Source organism: Panthera pardus, unplaced genomic scaffold (assembly GCF_024362965.1).
Source record: "Panthera pardus isolate Hobbes unplaced genomic scaffold, ASM2436296v1 HiC_scaffold_25, whole genome shotgun sequence".
Lineage (NCBI taxonomy): Eukaryota > Metazoa > Chordata > Mammalia > Carnivora > Felidae > Panthera > Panthera pardus.
Genome location: NW_026526821.1, coordinates 26,244,562 through 26,267,494, shown reverse-complemented (window position 1 = coordinate 26,267,494; position 22,933 = coordinate 26,244,562). Strand labels below are relative to the sequence as shown.

Sequence of the window (22,933 nt, the reverse complement as noted above, 5' to 3'; positions counted from 1 at the left end):
CTATGAGAGCTCAGAAATAATTCTGTTCTGGGGACTAAGGTCCTAAGGGATAAACTGTGGTCTTTTGACTCCCAAATACAAGGAGTGGGGGCAGCTGGGGACAATGGCCTCCTGGCCTTTCCTCAAACCCACTTGACATACTCCTGCCTCAGGGCCTTTGCACTTACTGTTCCCTCTACCTGGAATGTTTTTCCCCCAGATACCTGCATAACTTGCTCCCGCACCTCCTTCAGGGCTTTGCTCAGAATGTCACCTACTCAGTGAGGCTCTCTCTGACACCCTGATTAGAATTCTAATACCTCCCTCCCCAGCACCTCTGATCCTCCTAACTCCGCTTGGTTTTTCTCTACAGCGCTTAGCTGCATCTGACAAGCTGGGGAGCTTTCCTCGTTTATCATGTGGTGTCAGCCCCCACTAGGCTGTCAGCTCTCTGAGGGCAGAGATTTTCATTTGCATCTCCAGAGCATGGCACACCGCCTGGCAGAGCAGTCGTTGCATAGGTATTTGAACAACTGAAGTAAACTGAGGCTCAGAGAGGGACAGCATTGGGCCCCAGGCCACACAGGGAGCACAGAGGGGCCTATGTAGGGGAAGCAGCAAGGGGAGGGGGGCGGTATGTACAATGTGTCTATCCAAGAGACGCCGGCTCCCTGCCTGCACCCTCCACATCTCAGATCCCAGAGGCAGGACTCAGAATAGAACCTTCGCTGCCTTCTTGACTCCTGATTTAGGGAACGGGGTCCCCCTGAAAACATCAACTGCTACAGTGAGGGTGGTGGTTCCTTGCCTTTCCAGTGGCCTCCTTGGGAGACAGTTCTCCCCTTTCACATACAGGGTGCTGGGGGCAGAGGAGGGAGGGCACCACTCGCTCAAGGTTGCTGGAGCAAAGCCAGACTTCAAGCCCTGCTCAGGCAAGTCAGGCTCACGTACCTTCCCCCGTGTGGGCCCCGTGCTGGGTGCTGGGTCCAGGAGGCGAGGAAGGGACCCGCCTGTGGCTAAGGGAGGGAGCTGCCTGCTGGAAGTGGCAGGTAGCCATAGCTGGGAGCAGCTGCTGGTCAGTCAGCCTGCCTGGGCTTACATCCGGGTGCCGCCCTTTGCTCACAGCAGGCCTCGGGCAAGTTGCGTAAGATCTCTGCCTCGCAGGGCTGTTTCAGGAGCCCAGTGTGCAAACACACAGGAAGCACTTAGTGCAGGCCGGCACCTAGTGGGCACTCCATAAATGTGTGCTGACACACCTCCAACCACACTATCCCCATCTCACCCTCATTACCACCACCCCTGCCATCACCACCATCACCGCCATCATCATCATATCACCGTCACCACAACCGCCTGTCCCCTGCGATGCATCCTGAGCCCTACCAGGGCAGGACACACATCTGTGGGGCTCACCACTGTACCCCAGGAGGGTCTCTCCAAGTTGCTGAGCGAACTCATGAGTGAATGGATGAATGAATGAATGAATGAATGATGAATTGGCTTTTATGGAGGCCAAAGCAGCTGACACGAGGAGGAGGAGACAGACCCATTCCTGTAGCCCCTCTCCAGCCCACCCCCCCCTCGCCGCCTTGTGTCTGTAGCTTCTGTTCCCGTTTAGGCCATTGTGCCCTAGAACCCAGAGCCATCCTGGGCCTGAGACTTCAGTCTCTGCTCTGCACACACCAGACCAGACTCGGCTCCCTAAATGCCTCCCTCCCCATGGTCCCCTGTTCTGCAATGTCCAATAGTTCCCGCTGCCTGAGATCTGGCCTTCTGGGGTCCCATTAAGGGACCGGCCACCAAGCTACATCGCCCCAGCCCCAGACCTCCCATCAAAACAGCATCTCTCCCCCTCTTCCCACAGCTGTGTCTCTGTTCCACCTGGGCTTCTCAACATGGCCAGGAGCAAGTCCAAATGTCTCTGTGACCGCCTGCTGACCCTGCCAGCCTCCTCTGGCTCCCTCAGCCCTAAGACTGGAGGAGCCTGCTTGTCAGGCAGGTCAGACGGCCCTAGACAGGACCCTGACCATTGCACCAGCCCTCATGTCAGCCCCGCAACAGCCCTGGTCCTTTCGTTCTGCAGAGGAGGCAACTGAGGCACAAAATGGAGAATGAAAAGGTTTGAGACATTTGTTTAACAAATATTTACTGAGTGCTGACTAGGCACCAGGTGCTAAAAACACAGCAGTGAGCAAGATAGCCGATATTCCGGTCCTCACAAAGCCCAAGAGGAACTCACACACAAAGACGGCACTGGTCAGAGGTTAATAAAGGCTCCAAAGTTAGAGGAAGGGGCAGAGAACATGGGGACAAAAGGCATTTTGGAAAGGCAGTCAGGGAGGGCCTCACTGCAGAGGTGACAATGTAGCAGGGCCCAGTGAGGGCTGGGGGAGCAGCCTGGGGGACAGTGTGTCTAAAGGTAGTGAGCAGGAGCCCACAGGTAGAGAGAGGGGCCACAGCTGGGCCTGGTGGGTCCTGGTGTCCTTTGCTCAGAGGCTGATGGGGACCCACAAGAAGGTTTTAGCAGAGAAGAAACATGGTCAAGTTTGCCTTTTTAACACAGCCATTTAGCTATTGTGTGAAGAGGGAGGAAATAGGAGGAAGGACAATGAGCTAGTGCTGGGGACGGGGTGACAAGAACTGGGGTAGGGGGGTAGAAATGGCCCTGCGCTCCCCACAACCCCCAGAGGTTACCTCCCTGGGAAAGGGGGACCCAGAGGAGCCAGACATGGGGATGGCAGGGCTAGCTTGGGGCCACCAGGCAGAAGCAGCCCCCTTAAGCTCAGCAAGCCTGGTACAACAGGGCCAGGGGTTGTCTGAGCCAACCAGCTGGATGGCACATTAGGCCCTAGGCTGCCCCCCGCCACCAGCCCGTGTGGGTACCTGGGACTCCCAGCTCTGGGAGGGCAAGGATCATGTCTGTCCCGTTCACCACTCCCAACACGTAGTAGGTGCTTAGTAAATTTTTGAATGAACGAATCGGTGAGTGAATGGATTGCCTGCAGCCCTGTACTGTTTGCCAGTGGTTTCTTGTATTAGGCTGAGTTCCTTAAAATAATCGTAACGGCCGCTGATCTCAGAGCTTTGCTGCGAGCCAGCCCCCACCCCCCAGCTCAGCCTCTTACGCTGCATCCAACACAGCAGGTTCTATTGTTATGTCCATTTTACAGAGGAAGAAACCGAGGCCCAGGGAGGTTAATCAATTCCCCCAAGGTCACTCAGCTAGTAAACAGCACAGCTAGGATTTGAACCCAGGACTGGGTTATCCTCAGCTACATGTTAATACCTCCTACCTGGGGATCTTATAAATGACACCATCGGCTCAAGTGTAAATCCCCTGAGGGCAGGGGCCCTGTTAAAAGCCTCAAGGCCCTGTCACATCTGAAGGATTGCCTTGGATCCCCACCAAGGCTGAACTGCCATCCTGATAAGGAGCCGGGAACTTTTTCAGCAACGGGAGGGCTGAGCAGTGGCAGAGGAGGGAGGCAGGATCACCATCTTCTGAGCCTGGACAAGGGCTCTCTCCACAGCCTACCTCATCCTTCCCGTCCCCACTGCCACTTCATGTCCCCAGCACAGGAAAGGGGGATCGAGTCCCCAGGCCCCCAGCCCTGGATGAGACAAGTGGCTAGTTCCTGGGGCCCAGTCAATGTCAGAAACCCCTCCGCATCAGAGGCCTTTCTGAAGACCCAGGGCCATTGGGCTGGCCTCTCACCTCTGCCTCTTGCCTAAAAGGGCAGAAGCCATGAAAACTGAGCTTCAGGACCTGCAAGAGAAGCGGGGCGTTAAAACCACACGCATGGCGTGCACGGCTATGGGCACGCCACAGCGATCCCAGCCACGGCGGCAGCAGCAGTAGGGACGGTCGGCACTCATGGAGCCCTCGGCCACGGGCCCACCTCAGCTAGGCTCGAAGAGCCCTGAGTCTCACAACAGTCCAGAGAAGCAGGCCCTCATATTACCTCCATTTTAGGTGTAGAAACTCAGGCACAGAGAGATTGAGTAAGTTGCCCAAGTCACACAGCAAGTGCATAGTGGATTCAGGATTCAAACCCAGGCAGCCCAGCTCAGAGCCAAGTATACCGGGGAGAACACTTAAGGGACCGGATCCCTCTGGGCAGGGAACTAGGTGGCGTGCGATGGGGTGGGCTGGGCACTTTGTACCCCCTTGGTGGCTGCTGTTTTGTGGTTGTTGCTTTAAGTCACATATGCACATTACCTCGAAAACATACTTCTCTTGCACCCCTTTGTCCACAGCACGCTTTCCCCTGTCCCGGGAGGACATCTCCCATTTCTTGACTCACCTCCTCGTAAGAGCCTTCCTTGGTTCCTCCCTAGTCTCCATTGACCCCCCTCCGTGCCACCCAGATTAGGCACTGGCCATCCACCTCCTCCCGGGGCTGCTGGTGGCTGCCTGTGATACTGGCATTGAGCTCTGCCTTGCCTCGTGCTGGTGGGCACAAGGCTCCCCCTGGGTCAGCTGCAGTGCAGCATGCCGGCCGACCAGCTTGCTACGTGGCCCCATGCCATAATCTGGCTCTCCCTGAACCAAATAATCCCTCGGTGACCCTGAGAGTCAACCCTACCAGTAGATCCTGTTTGCACCTAAACAGCGCGTCCCAGGGTCAGCACACTCTGCCAGATAGACTCACGGCCGTCTCTCCGTCCCGGGAAGGGGCACTGGGCAAGCCTGTGGAATACCACAGGGACCCCAGGATCTGAGACTTGTTGTCAAGAGGCTGAGTGATATGGGGAGCTGAGGACACAACAACCTCACCAGCTCAAGTCCCTGCTCTGCCTCTTATCAGCTGTGTGGCCTCAGGCCCATTACTCAACCTCTCTGAGCCTCAACATCCTCATCAGCAAGAGGAGGATCACAAAGGGAGCCACGTTTGGACAATCACATGGAGTCATGTGCAGACGGTGCTTAACAGAGTGCCTGGCTCTTCGTAAGCGGGCCACAAATACTAGCTGTGTCACGACTGTCATTGTTTTTGCTCAGCGGTAGACGTTCACTGTGTCCTTCGTGTATTTCAAACTATCCTCACAACTCTGAAAAGTGGTCGATATTAGTATCCCCATTTTATAGACGTGGACACAGAGGCTCAGAGAGGAGGGCGGGGTGTGTCTGAGGGTGCACAGCTGGTTGGTAAGGCAGGATTCGAACCCAGGGCTCTCTGGCCCAGGGAGCATGCTCACTCTCAGCCCCAAAGTGGGCAGCCTGGACCCAGTGAAGCCCACTGCCTCTCCCGTACCTCTCCGCTCTAGCTTCTCCCGGCCCTGCCCCAGACCCCGTATCCCAGGTCCAACCGGCCCCAGCCACACTGCAGGTATAAGAGACAAAAGCTCCTGTTTCCTGTGCTGAGCACCTGACATGGAGTCTCTCTGCACCTCCCCACGGCAACCCCGTGAGAGCAGTCATACCACTGGGCCCATTTTACAGAGGAGGAAATTAAGGCTCAAAGAGGGAAAGGGACTTGTTTCAAGGCCACCCAGCTGGTGAGCCGCAGAGTTCAGTTCAAACCTGGGGCCAGTCTGTGCTCCAAAGCCCCACTCAGCAGCACCGCTTCACCGAGTCTCATCACAGGCTCTGGGGTTATTGATTCAATCACAACCAGAATCCTAATTATAGCTCCCTTTCATCGAGGGCTCCACTATGTCCACACCCCGGGATAGTTGCCTCTGTATCAGACAACAGAGTTTAGAAGGGAGATATAAGTGAAGCCACAGCTGTCATCACCCCATCCTGCAGATGAGGAAACTTAGGCTCAGAGAGGGGAAGTGACTCGCCCAAGGCTGCACAGCGGTGAATGGCGGAGCCTGGACTCAGCCCCTGCCTCCACATGCCCCACTCCTCCTGTGACTTGCAGGGGCCTTACATTCAACATAAAACCCTCTGCCCCAGCCCACTCCTGTCCCAGCTCCAGAGCTCCCGGAGAGGACCCCCTCCCATGGGCCTTCCCAGAAGGAACCCTCTGAGGTGCGAGAGCTCTCGTCTCTCTTCCCCTTGGCCTGGGCATTTCCTACTGCCCCACAAAGTGCTTCTTAACCACCCGTGCTATGTGGTTTGGGGGTCTTTGCACTGGGAAGAGGGGTCTTCCAAGGGCCCTCGACTTGGAGCGGCAGGCCCTGCTCTGTGGCCTGCCTGCCAGGCTTGGCTTTAGGACATCTTCCCAGCTACTCCACAGGATGTGGGTTATCAGCCACTTCTACACAAGGGGGGCAAGAGATCGGAGCAGGCAAGCCGTTTGCCCAGAACCAGAAGCTGGTGGCGGAGCTGGGATCCAAACTCAGGTCTATTGTTGGCCATGTTACTCTCTGGTCTTCCCTATTTTCGCTCTATCCGTAGACAGCCCCTATGGCCTGGGCAGACGCCTCTCCCTGTCCCTAGGAAAATGACAACGCCGCTATTTAAGCATTTCACATGATTCCCTCCCTGGGTTTTCCCAACAAACCTGTTGGAGGGAGGGGCAATCATCAGACCCATTTTTCAGGTGGAGAACTGCAGCAGCAAGAGGTTACTTAGCTAGTCGCCCGCACAGGCTCTGCCTGGGTTTGCTAACCTGTAGAATGGGGTCATAACCGCCTCCCAGGGTGGCTGAGGACCGCGCAAGACTGTGGAAGCCAGGGGCTCTTGGAGACACGCCCTCAGGACGCTTGGAGATGAGGCCCCAGTGCGCTTTTCTCCACCCGCCAGCATCCAGTCAGGGCCTGGCCTGCCAAAGGAAGGGCCCCATGTCTCCTTGAACATTTTCTCAGCCCGGGGATGCCGAGAAAACGATGAGTCATCCACCCAAGCATAGGCCTCCCAGGAGCCTGCAGTCGGGTCCCAGCCGGGGCGCGGGAGGTTCCAAGCTGGGAAGGGGGCCCCGTGGACACGATGACTCCCGAGCTGGCCCCCCGGAGCCCTGAGTCACCAGCTCCCCACAGCCCCCCACTGCCACATGCTGCTGGCCTTAAGGACAGCTCCCGGACACCACCCACTGGCCCCTGAGCCTTCACCCCAGATCTGTACATCTGTCCACATTCCTGGTGTCTTAACCTCCCCTGCTTCCACCGAAGAAAACTGGGTCAACCCTGACCTTCGAACAACCCTTGCTCCCCACCTTCCCTGTCACTCGGTCCCAGTCACTCCACATCTTGTCCTACGGGGGAGGCAACCCCTCTTCTTCGTCCCAGGCTGGCCTTCCCTCTCTGCACCTCACAACTCCTTCACCTCCTGTTTCCCCTACATGGAATATGTCTCCCTCCTGCCCGGCATTCCGAGGGTTCCTTCTAGAACCCAAATCTGACCTTAGCTCCCTCCGCTAAAAAACCCTCCTGTGGACTCCTGGCTTTCTGTCACGATGACACAAGGAGATAAGGATACACCAGCTCCTCTGAGTGGCTTTCCAGATCCTTCTCTCCCATCTGGCCCCAAGTGATTTCACCAGCTCATCCCCTCAGGACCCCACAGCGGTTCTCGAGCTGATCTGACCATTTGCCCACCCCCACCCCATGTGAAATGTTCTGCGGAGCATGCTGCTCGGGGAACGTGGCCCCAGTCGCCTCCGTCCACAGCCTGCGCTAACCTGTGAAAACCTGCCCCACCTCCGAGCTCTTGCTCGCATTCCCACCCCCTGGAATGAGCTCCTCCGTGTTCTGCTCTTGCTGAAAAATGTGTTTGGGCCCTCCAGGTCCAGCTCAAATGTCGTCTTCCTGAGGACTCCCTGGACTCTCTCGGGTAGGAGGGATGGTCTGGGCCTTGGGGCTCCCGAGGCCCTCCGAGTGCAGAAGCCATGCTCTGCTGCCCCCCACAGCGGGCAGTCCCTTTGGGCAGGGGCTATTCTATGTCCTGTGGACACAGCAGCGAACCAAACAGGCTGGTCTGCCCTGGCAGAGCTCACAGCCTTGTGGGGAGACAGGTACTAAACCTATAAACTAAAAAACATACCTAATGTCGGGGGCAGGGGGGATAAGAGCTATAGAAAAAGATTAAATAGAAAGGGGGGTGAGAGGGCCGCCTGGGTGGCTCAGCTGGTTACGCGTCCGACTTCGACTCAGGTCATGATCTCAGGGGTTTGTGAGTTCGAACCCCACATGGGGCTCTGCGCAGACAGGGCAAAGCCTGCTTGAGATTCTCTCTCTCCCTCTCTCTGCCCCTCCCCCACACTCATTATCTCTCTCTCTCTCTCTCTCTCTCAAAATAAATATAAACTTTAAAAAAAGAAAAAAAAGAAAAAAAAGAAAGGGGTGAGAAAAGGGTCCAAGGGACCTAAAATGGTAAAACAGTCCTGACTAGGTGATTGGGGAGGGCCTCTCTGAGGAGGTGGCATTTGAGCAGAGACCCAAAAGAGGAGAGGAACCAGCCATGTAGAGATATGGGAGAAGAGTATTCCAGGCTGGGGGGAGACAGCCAGTGCAAGGGCCCTGGGGCAGGATTGTGTTTGGTAGTGTTTGGAAGAGCAAAGAGGTCGCTGTGGCTGAGACCCAATGGGCAAGGGGAGAGTGGAGTGAGGTGAGAGCAGCAGGCAGCTGGGGCAGATCATACAGGGCCTTGGAGGCTTCAGGAGAGACTCTGGCTCTCGCTTTGAGTGAGACGGTTGTCTTGGAGGGTTCTGAGCAGAGGCAGGTGAGAATCTGATTTGCTTTCTGCAAAGTTTTCTCTGGCTGCGTGAGCCAGAGGGGCTACGGGGGGGGGGGGGGGGGGGGGGTGGTCAGAGTGGATGCAGTGGGGAGGGTGGAAGGAGTGGAGGTGGTGAGAAGGTAAAACCTGAGATGCATTTGCAAGGTCAAACCAACAGAATTTGCAAATGAGTTGGATGGGGAAGGAGGAGCAGGAAGAGAGGAGTCCTCAGTGGAGTGTGGGAGCAGGGGCAGGATGGGGCTGCCCAGACGGGGACAGCAAGAGAGCAAGTGAAGGGTGAGTGACTGAATGTGCAACCAGCCAGGTTTGGGGGCCTGCCTGTTCACCCCCAGCTCTGGCACTTTCTGGGACCTTGATCTTGTTCTGTCCACTCTCGGCCTTAGTTCCCCCCCCTTCCCAGGCTGGTGAGAGGACTGGATGCTGAGGGAGTGGATGACTTCGTGGGGAGAAGGGTCGGGTCTGGAGCAACAGTTGAGGTGAGGGGGTGGGGAAGCCAGCGGGGAGGGGAGGGGTGCCATCTGTCTCCCACTAGGCTGGGTCTGGGCAGGTGGGGGGATGCCTCGAGCTCTGAGAAGCTTTTGTGGCTTGCCATCAGACGAGGGGGCACCATGAGCCTGGGGTGCAGAGAGGTGGAGAGCTACGGCCCCTGTGGACCCCTGCCTCCACGCCCTGTAGCTTTTAGGGTTGGATAGCCATGGAACCCAAGCCCTGCCACTGCCTCACAGAGGGACTCGGAACGTTCCCTGACCTCCCTGATATCAGGTTCTCACCCACTTCACAGAGTCTAGGGATAATTAAGTGAAATAAAGTATCTGGCACATGGCAGGGGCTAGAAAACCCAGGAGATGTGCTCAGACCCCTGCCCAAGCAGCCTCACTGTGTTCTAAGATCCCAGAGCCGACCCAAGTCGAACAGGACGGGAGCAGGGGTGGGGATGGGGAGTGGAAAGGAGAAGGCCTCCAGAATGCTCATCCTACTACCTTTCCACCCGGGAGATGCCTACAGGCCTCGGTAGAGTCCCTACCCTCACCCCTCTACACCACTCTCCTTGACCTCTGGGACCCAGCACCCAGCACCCAGCACCAGGAAGAGACTCAGGGGCAGGAGGGACCAAAAGAGCAGTCCCTGTGTAATAACTAGGGAAACGGAGGCTCAGAGCAGGGCAGGAACCGACCAGAGCAGAGAGACCCTGAGCTTTTAAGTCCCCAGGCCTGGGGGTTCGTGCCACGCCTATGCCCCTCATCAAGGCTCTTCCGGTGTTCTGTGCAATTCAATACACTAACCAACCCCGAACGGCACTGGAGACATAGAAATGACTCAGATACAATCTCCAGGGAACTAACAGTTACTGCCCACCAACTATGTGACAGGGATTTGGCTGGCTGCTTTATCTCCACTGTTCCATCTAATATCCATGACATCTTTCATCACCATCCCCATTTTCTGGATGAGGAAACTGAGGCTCGGTGAGATCACAGAGCACCTAACATTTCCTAAGATATGCACATTCTTCAGGTTCTGCATTGATTCATGCATTAATCTTCATACCAGTGCTATGAGGGAGACAGAATTATCAGCTCCATTTTGCAGATGAGAAAACTAAGGTCAAATTGGTGAAAGGGCAGAGCTGGCATCTGAATCCAGGAGCCTGAGTCTTGAAACCCCAGGCCCTTCCCCTCCGTGTATGTCAGGGTGGGGTAGGGGCAGAAAGTGGACTCAGGAGTCCTTGTTCTAGTAGGCTGAGCCCTCTCTCCCAGAAGGGCATACCCACCCTCCACGGTGCTTGAGGAAGGCTGGAAACAGGGAGGCGCCTTGGCCACCGTCATGGGGACAGGGACAAGGCATCATTTCTCCTGTCCACTGCCTCCCTCACACTTCACTTCCGCAGCTGCTGAGACTCCGGGGGCAGCGGGGGCCAGGACGGCAGCTTGGGCCGATTCTGTTATGATGAAGGACACCCCTGTCAGCACTGCACTGCCAGACTGATGGGGTTTCTTCCACAGGAGCTTGAACATGTGTACACGCACACACTCACGCTCGTGCTCTGCCAATGCCCACACCCCAGGTGCTTGCACATCTGCCAACACAGACGCCCACGGTCACACACACTCACAAGCACGCAGTCTCCCCTCCACCTGTACACACACACACACACACACACACACACACACACACACACACACTGCCCCGGGCACACGAGCATCCCCAGCCTGCACATGGACAAGCACACTCACACCCACACAGTCACACTGCCACACACACACACACACACACACACCACACACACAGCCTCCTCATGCACACACATGCTCTACCCCATGAGCACACACGCACCTGTGCACAACACTCAATCAATCCCACAATCTCTAAGTGGAGAGCTGGCTTGGAGAAGCCCAAGTTGGCCTGGGGCTGAGTCAAGCTCTCGACCTTCGTCCCTGGGCAGCCCCAGACACAGGCTGCCCACCCCCCAGTCTTTCCAGTAGCATTTTTAGAGTCCCAGATGGGCCTCCTGACTTTCAGACACCCCAGGACAAGAAGGCAGTCTTTGGGGCCATGCCAGGTTTTAGCCAAGGAAGAAGGGGGTATCCTGTCCTCGTGCCCAGCAGAGAGTGACCCAGGACCTGGAGGGGAGACCCCAGGAAGGCAGAGCCTGATCCTCCAGCATCACCCAGGCTCCAAAATGAGCCCCCAGAGTGCCTGAGACCACATTTGCCCAAATCACCGAGGCTTAACTGACAAAATTGCCCACTTCTGACACTCAGGAGAAATCTGAACAGGGCCCACACCAGATGCCATTGTCAACCTTCTCCTCAAAAGTCCCACAGGATCCAGGCCTCCTCCCTTCTTCTCACTCCTTCTCCGTCCTAGTGAGCCCCAGGAAAGTCCCCTGACACCTCGTGTGGAGCCAGTCCTGCCTCAAGCACTAGCCTGTGACATCTTGAACAGAGGGATTCTCATAAACTATAATTCAGATTAAGGTGTAATGGACTGAAAGCTTGTCACGAAGGGACTTGTGCTTTCCAATGGATCAGGCTGCAAGACCCCTCAGATGAGGTAAGAATGGAGATGTGTGCAAGCAGTCCCCAAGCTCAGGGCCTGCCCCTGTCAGCAGCATGGCGCTAAGGAAGTTCTGAACCTTGCTGAGCCTCAGTTCACTTATCTGAAGAATAGCGAAAATAACGTCATTGACCCCCGGGGGCCATCCTGGGAATCTGACAAATTAGTGTGTGTCAGCACCCCGGCACAGTGACAGGCACATAGTAGGTGACTCAGAAATGGTCAGTGTGGTGATAACTTGGAGAAAAGCAAGAAACATCGAGGAATTCAAGCGAAGGTCATGGCATATATTACACTGTGCGAAGTCAGAGGCCATTTCCCGCCCAGACCAGTGGCCGCAGGTGCCAAAGGTTTACACAAAAGCTCTGGGGAGAAAGACCGAAGACTGAGAAAACGCTCTCCACTAAATGAACGTTGTCTGCAAACTGGGAAAAGACCACCATTAGTCAATTTGGCCAGCGGAACACCTGGGGTCCGGCTCGCAAAAGCCTAATGTTGACAGTGGGGTTTGGCAAGCTGGCGTTTCCCCTCGGGGGAATGGGGCTCTAATGGGGGGATTCATGGCCTGTGATGGGCCCACAACGCCCACTGCGGAGCACAGAAATCTGCATTCCAGTCCTGCCCCCTACCAATGGAAACCGCCTCTCTCGAGGCCTCAGTCTTCCCATCCGGAAAATGGTAGAGTTGAGCTGAGAACATCTATCTCCAAGGAGGTCCTGGGAGTTGACAGATGGCCCGGGGCCCTGCCCCAGTCATAACCTGTGGCCCTTGCAGGCCCCAGGGACAGCCCCACTCAAAGAGACCAGGGGAAAAGGAAAGGGGCTGGTTCACTTTGTGGTCGACGCTGGAACGAATTTAGAGGGTCTCGCGTCCAAGGGGTTTGCTTCCCCTGCGTGGCAGCGCACGGAGGCTGGAGCAGGCCAAACACAAGAAATAATAAATCCTAACCAGGCTCTGCCCAGTCAGGAGGCCCCGGCTGGCTCTTGTCATAAAAAGATCTTATCCCCAAGAGCGCCCCGTGCCGCTGGTGGAGGACTCCGCCCTCCTCCCCTCAGCCCTCAGCCCTCCGCCTCCACTTCTATTTCCTGTGACAACCTGCAAACTGAAGACCAACTTGCCTCTCCCCCGCGCCCAGGCTCTGGCTCGACCCCCGCCCCGCCCCGCCCCCGCCCGGGCCCCAGCTGCAGGAGGCCCCGGCACAGAGCAATTCCCCTCGCCCTCCTCTCCGCCCTGGGCCCGTCCGGACAGATTAAGCCTTTGTCACACACACCCAGAAAAGCTCAGGGCCAGATGGGACAGGACAAGTGGTGTCAGATCATCGACCCGCGGCCGGCCGGCCGGGACTAGGGAAGGGCCCGACCATAGCACCGCATATGGCTGTGGGAGGAGGAAAGGGGGCCCAGGGAGGGGGCAGCCAGAGAACAACATGGAAGAGAGATGACACACCATGGCCACCCTTGGGACCGCACACCACGCCGGGGGCCCTTGTTCAGCTGCTGGACGACCCAACTCCCACACCCCCTCTTGCCTGAAATCGGTCTGCCTGTCCGCCCTCCCTTGGTGGCTCCGTGCGCGGGCTTCTTTATCACATCCTTCGAGATGCCCACCTCCCCCACCAGCTGGGCGCCCAGGAGCAGGCAGAGTCTGACCCGCCCCTATACCCAATACCAGGCCTGTGGGCACTGAACAAACGCCTCAGACGAAGGTTTAAGGCCCAATGACCTTCACAAAAACCCACCCAGGACAAAACTACAGGATGTCTCCCAACTGCCACCAGAGGCAATGGCAACTTTGTGTGTGTGTGTGTGTGTGTGTGTGTGTGTGTAGGCTAGTGAAGGTAGGGGATGTCCTTTGCACCTTTCAAAGAAGGTCCCATTCAGCCTCTCCCAGGAAGAGGCCATGGCTGGCCCAGAATTCCCAGCAGGATTTGTTCCTCTTAGATCAGTGAAAAGAAAAATGGAAATATAAAAATAATAATAACTGAGCCCCAGGAAGGTGCTTGGAGACGGGGGGTGGCAGGACCAGGGGCATCTCCTGCGGCTGGCTCCAGTTGGCTGGGCGAGCGGCAGGTAACAGGCTCTCTAGGGACCAGCAGGCCAGGCAAGAAGGCACAGGGAGCTGGAGGGGCAGGCTGTCAGAGGAGGGTACGTCTGTTCTGCTGTGTTCGTTGTTCCCCCTCCCTCCCCACCCCACCCCCCAGCCTGGGCAGGGAGACTTGGGTCCCCTTTCCCTGCCTCCCAGGCAGGTGGTCCTTTGAGGAAGGCTTATTATTGGTCTGGGAGTCAGGGTGGAGCCTCATGAGGCCCCTGATGCCAGGGGCAGACAAGGCAGGTCAGCATGGGCCTCATGAAGGTTCTGAAGAGACTAGCTGGGCTTCGAGGACCTGGAACCCAGGCCTAGCACTGAATTTCTGCATGTGACCTGCATGGGTGTGTGTGTGTGTGTGTGTGTGTGTGTGTGTGTGTGTGTGTGTGTGTTCGAAATCACCCCTGCTCTGCCTAGACAGCAGTATGGCTAAGAGGATAGGGAGACTGCCCCAGGATGCCCACTCCCTAGGGAAGAGGTAAACCCACGCAGAGAAGCAGTGAGCCAGCTGCCAACTCTGAGGGTCACCTGCCTCCCAACTCCAGGAGTGGGTAGAGTGGGGGACCCTGCTGCCCGCTAAGAAGATTGAGCCAAGACTCTCAGCTCCCTGGGGAGGGATAACCAGGATGGGGTAGGAGGTGCTAACTGGCCTGGATGGCTGAGGGCACTGTCGCAGGGTAGGGGGCACAGATCCAGTCAAACACCTGGTGGGCCACTGACCTGGAAAAAACCACACTTAGATTGGGGACACTAGCCCAAGATGGGGGAGAACCCAAGGGGGTAAGGAAGGCAGGGTGGGGAAGACCGACCTACGCTGGGGAAAGGCACTGACCCATACTCCCCTTAAGGGAAGGTGGGCACTGATTTGGGCTGGGGGGGGGGGGGGGTCCCTGCCTCCATCAGGGGAGGGGACAATGATCCAGACTCCCCGGGTTTGGGGGGAGAGCACTGATTGGGGCTGGGGGGGGGGGGTCCCTGACTCGCGCAGGGTGGGACACTGCTCCAGCCTTCCCCTCCGGGAATCCCGCCCCGGCGCACCCCTCGGCCCGGCCCCATGCTTCGGGTCCGGCCGGAGGCGGCAGCGGCGCAGATGGGCTGCTGGCGGCCGCAGCGGCAGCGGCGCGGTTATCAGCGCTCCTCGCAGATGGGCCGCCCGCCCTCCGCGCTCACGGCTCCCCACTCCCCGCGGCCTGCAGCCCCGTCCCCTGGGCGCGGGGGGGAGGCGCCTCCGGATCCGCTCCCCGGCTCCCGCCTCCCTCCCTCGCGGCCCCCTCACCCCGCGGGCCGGGCCCGGGCGGCCGCCGGAGGGGGAGGGGGAGGGGACAAGTGCACTTTTCGTAACGACCGAATCAATTGTGTGTGAAGAGCCCGCTCCGGCCGGGGACGGGGCTGAGCGCGGGGCGGGCGGGCCGGACGGGGGAGGAGCACAGAGGGGGGAGCGGGGGAGCGAGGGAGGGAGGGAGGCCGGCGCGGGGCGGCCCCGCTCGCTCGCTCGCTCGGGCCGGGCGAGGCCGGGGAGGGAGCGAGGGGGGCAGGGAGGGAGGCCGGCCGGGCCGGGCCGGGCCGGGGGCTGAACGCACTAATGGAGGGTCTCCACGACGGAAAGTTCAAAGCTCAGCAGCGCCCCGGGAGCAGCCGTCCCCCCCCCCCCCAGCCCCCACCCGTTGCAGAACAATGAGGTCCCGGCGGGGGAGCCGCGGGGCCCGCGCCGCACGCCCTCTCCAGGGCGCCCCGGGCCGGAGGGGACGCCCCCCGCCCGGCCGCCCGCCTCCTCCCTCCCGGCGGCTGCGGTTCCCCGCCCCCCTCCCCCACGCCACCCCGCCCGGACCCGGCCGGCCCCGGGGACGGGGGAGGGGAGGGGATGGATAGGTCAGGCCGCCCCCGTCCCAGGGAGGGGGGGAGCTAGGGGCCCGGGGGGCGGAGGGGGCGCCCCACCCACCCGCGCGAGGCTGCTCCTGCGCCAGGCTGCGGCTCGGGCCGCCCCTCCCCGGGCCAGCCCCGGGTGGGGTCTGGGAGACAGTGCCCTGGAGGGCCCCCCCCCACCCTGGCGCTGGGGAGCCGAGTGGACTCCCCGTCCCGTGGCTGCCCCTGTCCCCCCCCCCCCCCACAGCACCACCCTCCACACACACGCACACACACACACACACACACACACACACACACACACACACCGCCCAGCCGGCCCGGGGGCGGGAGCGCGAGGCGCCCGGGACAGGCAGCCCCGGGGCGGGCGGGGGGTTGGGGGGAGGCTCGGGCTTCGGAGCAGCCGCCTGCTGGCGGGGGGAGGGGACGGGAGGACGGAACATGCTGGGGTGAGCAGCCCGGGACAGCCCGCTCGGCAGGGCCACGGCCCGGGCAGCGGCGCAGAGGGGGGCAGGGACGCCCCGAACCCGGAGCGCTGCCTGGGCGGGCCGGGGCAGGCGGGTGAGCAGAGACGCGTGCGCCCCGGGCGGGCCAGACCCACGGACAACCCCAGGGACACACGTTCGGACACACATCCACACCCCCACACCCCGCCCCCGCCCGCCCCAAGCCCCGCGGCGGGACCGGCCCGCGGCCGCCGCGCGCGCACTCACCGAGCCCGTCTTGACCGGCACATACACCACTTGGCCCATCTTGGGTTCCCGGCCGCTGCCCAGGCGGAAGCCCTTGGAGCGCACCCAGAACTGGAACTTGCCTTTCTCGCCGGCCGCCGGGCCGCTGCCCGCGCCGGTCCCGCCGCCGCCCTGCAGGACCTCGGCGATCCGCTGGTATTTGCTGCGTGTCACCGTCTTGGTTTTGGCCGAGTCGCCGTAGGTGCGCAGGCACCAGTCCCGGAACTGGCGGCCCAGCTCCGAGTCCCCGGGGCTGCGCTCGCGCTCCCAGCCCCCGCGCAGCAGCAGCGTCGGCTTCGGCATCCTCCCGCCGCGCCCGGCGCCCTCGGGGGCGGGCCGGCCGCCGGGCCGCCCGGTGCCGGGACTGGGCTGGGCTGGGCCGGGCCGGGCCGGGGCGCGCCGCGGCCCGGGCTGTCCCGCGGTGTGGCTCCGGCGCGGCTGCTTGATGGGCACGGGCGGCGGCCGGACGCGCGGGGCTGCGGCGCGCTCTGTCCTGCTCGGGCGGCGGCAGCGGCGGCGTTGGCGGCGGCGGCTCCGGCTCGCCTCCTGCTCCGCCTCCTCCTCCCCCCCGGCCGGGATGCGGGAGCGATGGAGGCAGCTCCGGGCCCGGAGGTGCAGAGGGGGCGGGCCGCCCCGCGGGCGGCCGGGGGAGGCGGGAGGCGGGGAGCGGCTCCGGGCGCGGGGAGCGAGACCGAGCCTGGGCGCGGGCGGCGGCGGCGGCTGTCAGCTCGCGCGGCTCATCCTGCTCCTGCTCAGGCTCCCGCTGCCGCTGCTCTTCCTCCTCCTCCTCCTCCCGCGCCCGCCTCCACCACGCCGCGGGATCCCACCTGTTAGAGCGTCGCAGCCTTCGCCGCCGTCCCCCCCCTCCCTCCCGCGCCCGCCCGCGGGGCCCAGACCCCGCCCCGGCCCGGCCCCTGGGGGCGCCGGGGCCGCCGCGCCCGTAGCCGCGGAGAGGGCAGGAGCCGCAGGCGCGCAGTGCCCAGCCCAGGGACCGAGTTCCTCTGTCCGGGCCTGGCCGGGAGCCTCGCAGGCCGCTCTCTGCCCGGACCCGGCGGTCTCGCAGGGAGTAGGGCGCAGACCCCGCCTGGCCACACGCGTCCCTGCCTCCCCGGGCGGCCCCGCCCGATTTTAGTCCAGCGCGGGCGGTACCGGGCAGGCGCCCTTCCCTCCCTCCCGCAACTGGCCTGATTTCTCCGGTGCGAGCCCGGCGCCAGAAGAGCAGTGTTCCCCCTGGGGAACCCCGAACCGCCGCCCTTTGGGGCCCCCAAACTTCCTTCCCTCTCCCCTCACCCTGAATTCCCCCGAAGTTTAGCCGGCCTTACTTCTGGCAGTCCCACTGCTCTGGGACAGCCCCAGGCCCCAGGAAAATCGTCAACATTGGCCCGTGGCCTCACTCAGGCCAGCTCCACCAAGGCTTCAGGCCACGCTCAGCACACCCACAAATTCATTCCCAAGACACCCTGCCTTCATGCGTGCACCTAGAAGCTCTTGCTGAGTAAACTGAGGTAGTCCCCTACCCTCTTCCTCCCTGGGCAGGACTGACCTTGGGGTAGAGCTGACCCTCTCCCCCTTAATGAAACCACTAACACAAATAAAGGCCCAGGCCAATTCCCCAGTATTTCTGCCCTCCTTTCCTAACAGGTTGTGAGGAATTACTTGGTTTCTCTCCTTAGTGTTCCTTGGCGGCCACCCCCATATTTCCAGGCCACTCCTGTAAGTCACCAACTCAAACCTGAGGCCCAGACTGTGACCTGTGCAGGGCCATTTTCTTCTTCTAATAGAAACCAGTGGCTACCCCCAGCCAAGGTCCCACACCCTGGAACCTACAGTGTGCCATGTGCTGGCATCTCAGAGGCAGAGAGGATTGGCCCATTTTACAGATGAAGGCCTAGGGCCTGGAGAGGTAGCCTGACCTGTTCAAGGTCATGCAGGGAGGAGGGGAAGGTTGCAGCCCAGGGCTGTCTGTCTCCTGCTACCACACCCCACATGAAGTCTCCCCCCGCCATCCCACTGGGAGGAACCCCCCGCAACGTATGTGCCTACCCCACTTCTCCCAGTAGACCAGGGAGCTCCAGTCCAGCACAGGACCCATGTCTGACTCATCCTTTTATGCCCAGGCCCTAGCACAGTACCAGGTACACAGTTGGTGCCAATAAATGCTGAAAGAACCGAAGAGGTCTCCCAAGTCCCAACCTCGCACTGCATTTCACATGGAAGATTTATTTTTAGATAATTTACATTTCCATGTTACTTTATATACACCAACAACTCCACAGTCATTTTTCTTCTTCATCTCCCCAAAAGCTCTTTTTGGTTCCATGCTGGCGTGTCCATTTTTCGGAGATTACTACTGGGGCTCAGAGAGGGGAAGGCACCACCCAAAGGCTACCCAGCCCCGGAGGTATGCTTCTGCATGACTTGGAAGCCCCACGCCCTGACTTTTCCAATATACCCGTGGACACTTACCCTCACAGCTGACTTCCTTCCGGAGAGGAAAAGTGCCCTCACTTAGCATTGTGAATGACCACCCTCAGCAAGGGTGCCTTGGTGCCTAGGTGGTGGGGCCCCCCCATTGGAGCCCAGGTCTCTCTCTTCAGTTCCAAGACCCAGTTGAGTAACCACTAAGCCAGACCACCTGTCCATGAAATCTGGGTCTTTGCCCGCCTTTCAGAACCTAGAAACCTGCTTACCAATCTTGGGCTGGGTTCTATTGTGGCAGAAGATGTAGCACAGTGGAAAGAACATGGGCTTCGGGTAGAGTCAAACAGACTTGGGATGGGATCCTGACCGCTCTTTTCCAGGGCATTCTTCATGTCCACGGGTCCCAGGTGGCTGCTTCCCAACTGAATAAGCCCATCAGTCCACCCTTCACTGAACCCCAACTTCATCAACTTCATCACCTATTTAATGGCGTGGGTGTCATGGATGTAATCATATACATGAGAGCGCCTGGTATATAACAGGTGCCCAATAAATGCCATTTTCTCCTTCATACGATTGCAAAGTATTCAAGGAGGAAAATGGGGATTGTTGATACTTTTTGTGTTTCATTCATTCAACAAACATCTCTTGAGCAGTCATTATGCACCAGGTGCTGGGGATCTAGCCAGGGGATTCTGAAGGTCCTTGCCCTTGTGGAGCACACTAATGGGTGGGGAAGATGGCCACTGAACAGATCAGCCATCAATAATGACAGCTTTGGGGGGTGCACCTGCCTGGCTCAGTCAGTAGAGCATTCAACTCTTGATCTCCGGGTTGTGAGTTTGAGCCCCACTTTGGGAATAGAGATTCCTTTTAAAAAATTAAAGAAGAAAATCTTTAAAAAAATAATTACAGCTTGAGGAAAGGGCCTTAAATGAAATAGGGAGCTGTGATAACAAATGGACACAAGGGACGGCTTTCCTTAGGGGATCAGGGAAGGCCCCTCTGAGGTGGTATATTTGAACAGTGACTTAAATGACAAGGAACCATCTAGGCTGTGTTCTGAGGGAAGAGCATTCCAGGCAGAGGGAATAGCATGTGCAAAGGCCTTGAGGTGGGAAAGACATTGGCATTTTCTAGAAGCTGAAAGAAGGCCAGGGTGGCTAGAGTGAAGTGAATGAGGAGGCAGGAGACCCTAGACTCTGGATTGCATTCTAAACGGGATGCAAAGCCACTGGTGAGTTGTAAAGAAGGGAGAGACTGAGGAGCAGAGGTGGAGTGAGGAGTGGAGGGCAGCCCAGCGGTCTGTGATCAAGGTGCCTGGAGGTCAGAGGCCTTGCCCTCTCCTCCCGTGTGTCAGCTTACTCTATACTAGGCACATCTCAGCCTCGTGCCCCAAAAAAGTACCGGTAAAAAAGTAGAGGTGGCCGAGCAGAAGAATGAGCCCAAAGCAAAGCCCCTTCTGCTGAAACGGATCCCTGGACTTCTAGCCTGTTCATGTCAGTGGCATCCTTTAGCAGAGGTCCTGCCCCAGAGCATGCTGGGGGCGGCGGGGGGTGGGGGGGGGAGGTAAGCTTCTCACAATGTCCATCTCAGGGAGGGGGACGGTCATGGTCCTAGGGGACAACTGCTCCTCTTTTCTTCACATTCCAGCCACCTGCCAAAAGGACAAAGTAGGCTGTCCCATTAATCATAGGTCAGTAGATCCCCTGGAGTTTTTCTTTAATGCTGACAGTACTATCCTGGATCACAAGAGGCCACCGATGAAGGGTCTGTAGAGAGTATACAATACAAACTCTGCCTTTTACAGATGGGTAAACTGAGTCCCACAGAGGGGAAGAGGCTCAGGGCCACAGGCATAGCCTTTACCTGATTTGGCCAGATCACCTGTATTTCACTGAGCTCTGACTCTGGGCCTGGGAATGGGTGGGGGGAGGGAGAAGGGGAGAGTGCGGCGGGTGGAGGGAGGAAGGTGATGGGGTGGGAATGCCTACGACTCAGAAGTGAGGTGGTCCCTTGCTTCCCCCTGGCCCCCCCGTAGTCTGCCTGGGCACACCCCCCTGCTGTTCCAGGGCCACCTCACCCAGAAAGGCTTCCTGACCCCTCAGTTTGGCTCAGGGACCGCCACGGTTCCTCACCCTCCGACCCCTGGGCTTTCCCCATCCCGGCTCTGACCACACAATTTCACATTTACCTGGTTTCCTGTACTTACCAGTGCCCAGCACAGGAGCTGAGGTTTAACAATCACTGAATAAATTTTTTAAAAGTGAGTGAATGAAAGAGTAAATGGGCTGGTCCTAAAAATGCACACCTCAAAGTTGATGGCATTTTTCACCATACTACACTGCCTCCCTCTTAACCAGTCAGTCTAGCAGCATTTAGTGTCTCCTCCCGGCATGCTCTGCTGCTCAGTGACCTGACGTGGGTTCCTTGCTCTAAGCCTCAGTTTGCAACGCTGGTAAAGTGGGGATAAAAGTTACCCCTGACTCACAGGCCTATTGTGAGAATAAGCCCTCGATAAGTATCAGCTCCTAGCGTGACTATGTCTGCCTGCCATTTATTTATGTTTATGTTATATTTATGTTTATTTATGTTTTGAGTGCCCTCTGTGTCGGATGCCACGCCCAGTGCTGGGATACACGAGGTGGACCTGGCCCCAGCCCTCATGAAGCCCAGGGAAGAGCTGACTTTCCAAAGATTGTGACAAATGGGTTGAGAATTAGAAAACAAAAAGGTGCCCCGAGAACATATGGTAGGGGGGCTCGGGTGAGCATCCCTGAGAAGCCCTGCCTGAGGGCTCCTTGGACAGAAGCACTCGGGACAAAGAGAAGAGGAAGGACAAAAGTGTCTCCACATCTCCAATGGCCCATGGCATGGTGCCTGTGGAAACACAACCCAGTGGGAAAACATTCTGTCCACCTCACAGAGTTTGAAAACCTTTGGAGTCCAGTGTCTCCCTTTTCCAGAAACGAAAGCATAAAGAGACAAGGAATTTCATTCAAATGTCACCTCCCCAGAGGAGCCCTCCTTGACAGCCCTTTTCAAAATAGTCCCCCAGTGATTCTATCTTCCTGCCCTGCTTTATTCACCTTCCAAGACTCAGCACCACCTTCCAGTATATGTATTTGTTTCCTTGTCTCTGTTCATCTCAGTACTGGAATGTATGTTCCCAGAGGGCAGGGATTCTGTCTTGACTGCAGTATCTCCAAGTCCGGAATGGCCTGGCACATAGTAGGTGTTCAATAAATAGCTGTTGAATAAATGAATGACGAAACCCCAAGTGTGTGTGTGCGTGCGGATGTATTGTAACTAAAAACTGAAATGAGATCCAAGATTTATGTCGAATTAGAAAGGAAGGGGGCTTTTCTTTCTGTTATTAATTGTGTCTTTTGCCAATCGCCTCCCTTCATCAAGCCTCAGTTTTTGCGTGTGTAAAATGCAGCTAGCACCTGCTTTGCAGAGTCATTGTGAGGCGCCAATCAAATGCGGTGCAAAGCGCCCAGATGGGGCCTGGCGCACAGTAGGTGCCCTGTGAGCAATTCTGTTTTTCCGATGGCGCCCTTGGCGGGAGAGGCTCATGGAGGGGAATCCCCTGGGCCTGAGCCTTCCTGCATGACACAGAGGAAGCTGACACTGGATCTGTCCCGTCACTTGAACTTGCCGGTAATTTATTGATGCTGGATGCTGGCACCTAGTAGCTTGCCGGGTCAGCCTCAGGGAGCAGGTGTGGGGCCCCCGAGGCCTCCCCCCAGCCTCAGCCAGGTGAAGCAGGATGGGCAGAACAGATCTGCACGGCCCAGGAAAGCAGATAGATTAGCCCTTACAAGCCCCCTACGATATGCCAGACACTGGGGGACTGGAAAAAAATCCAGGTGTAGTCCCTGGCTGGCCTGAGCTCATAGAGGAGGAGAGGGACATAATTCATAATCTGAGCAATGATGAAACAGTAGTGAGGGCTGCATGAGAGACCATGTGCCAGGAACTTTTTACATATAACCACATTTAAGCCTCATGTGATGTCTTGTTCACATTTTATAGGTCAGAAAAGGTCTTCAAGGAGAGGTCAAATGATGTGTTCAAGGTCACACAGCTAGTGAGTGACGCAGGGAGAATTTGAACCCAAATCTGACCAGCATCCAAGGCCCAGGTGCATGTGACTTGCCACCCTGCC

At 58.3% G+C, this 22,933-nt stretch overlaps 1 protein-coding gene across 1 annotated transcript in view; it reads right to left on the bottom strand.

Annotated features, from left to right (window-relative positions):
* Positions 1 to 16,767, bottom strand: part of NOL4L (nucleolar protein 4 like) — a 123,607-nt gene extending 106,840 nt beyond the window's left edge. The window contains exon 1 of the mRNA XM_019458816.2: positions 16,324 to 16,767. Within this exon, the coding sequence (XP_019314361.2) occupies positions 16,324 to 16,644 (321 nt within the window). The 5' untranslated portion in view covers positions 16,645 to 16,767. The remainder of the gene's footprint in view (positions 1 to 16,323) is intronic.
* Positions 16,768 to 22,933: the final 6,166 nt, after the last annotated feature.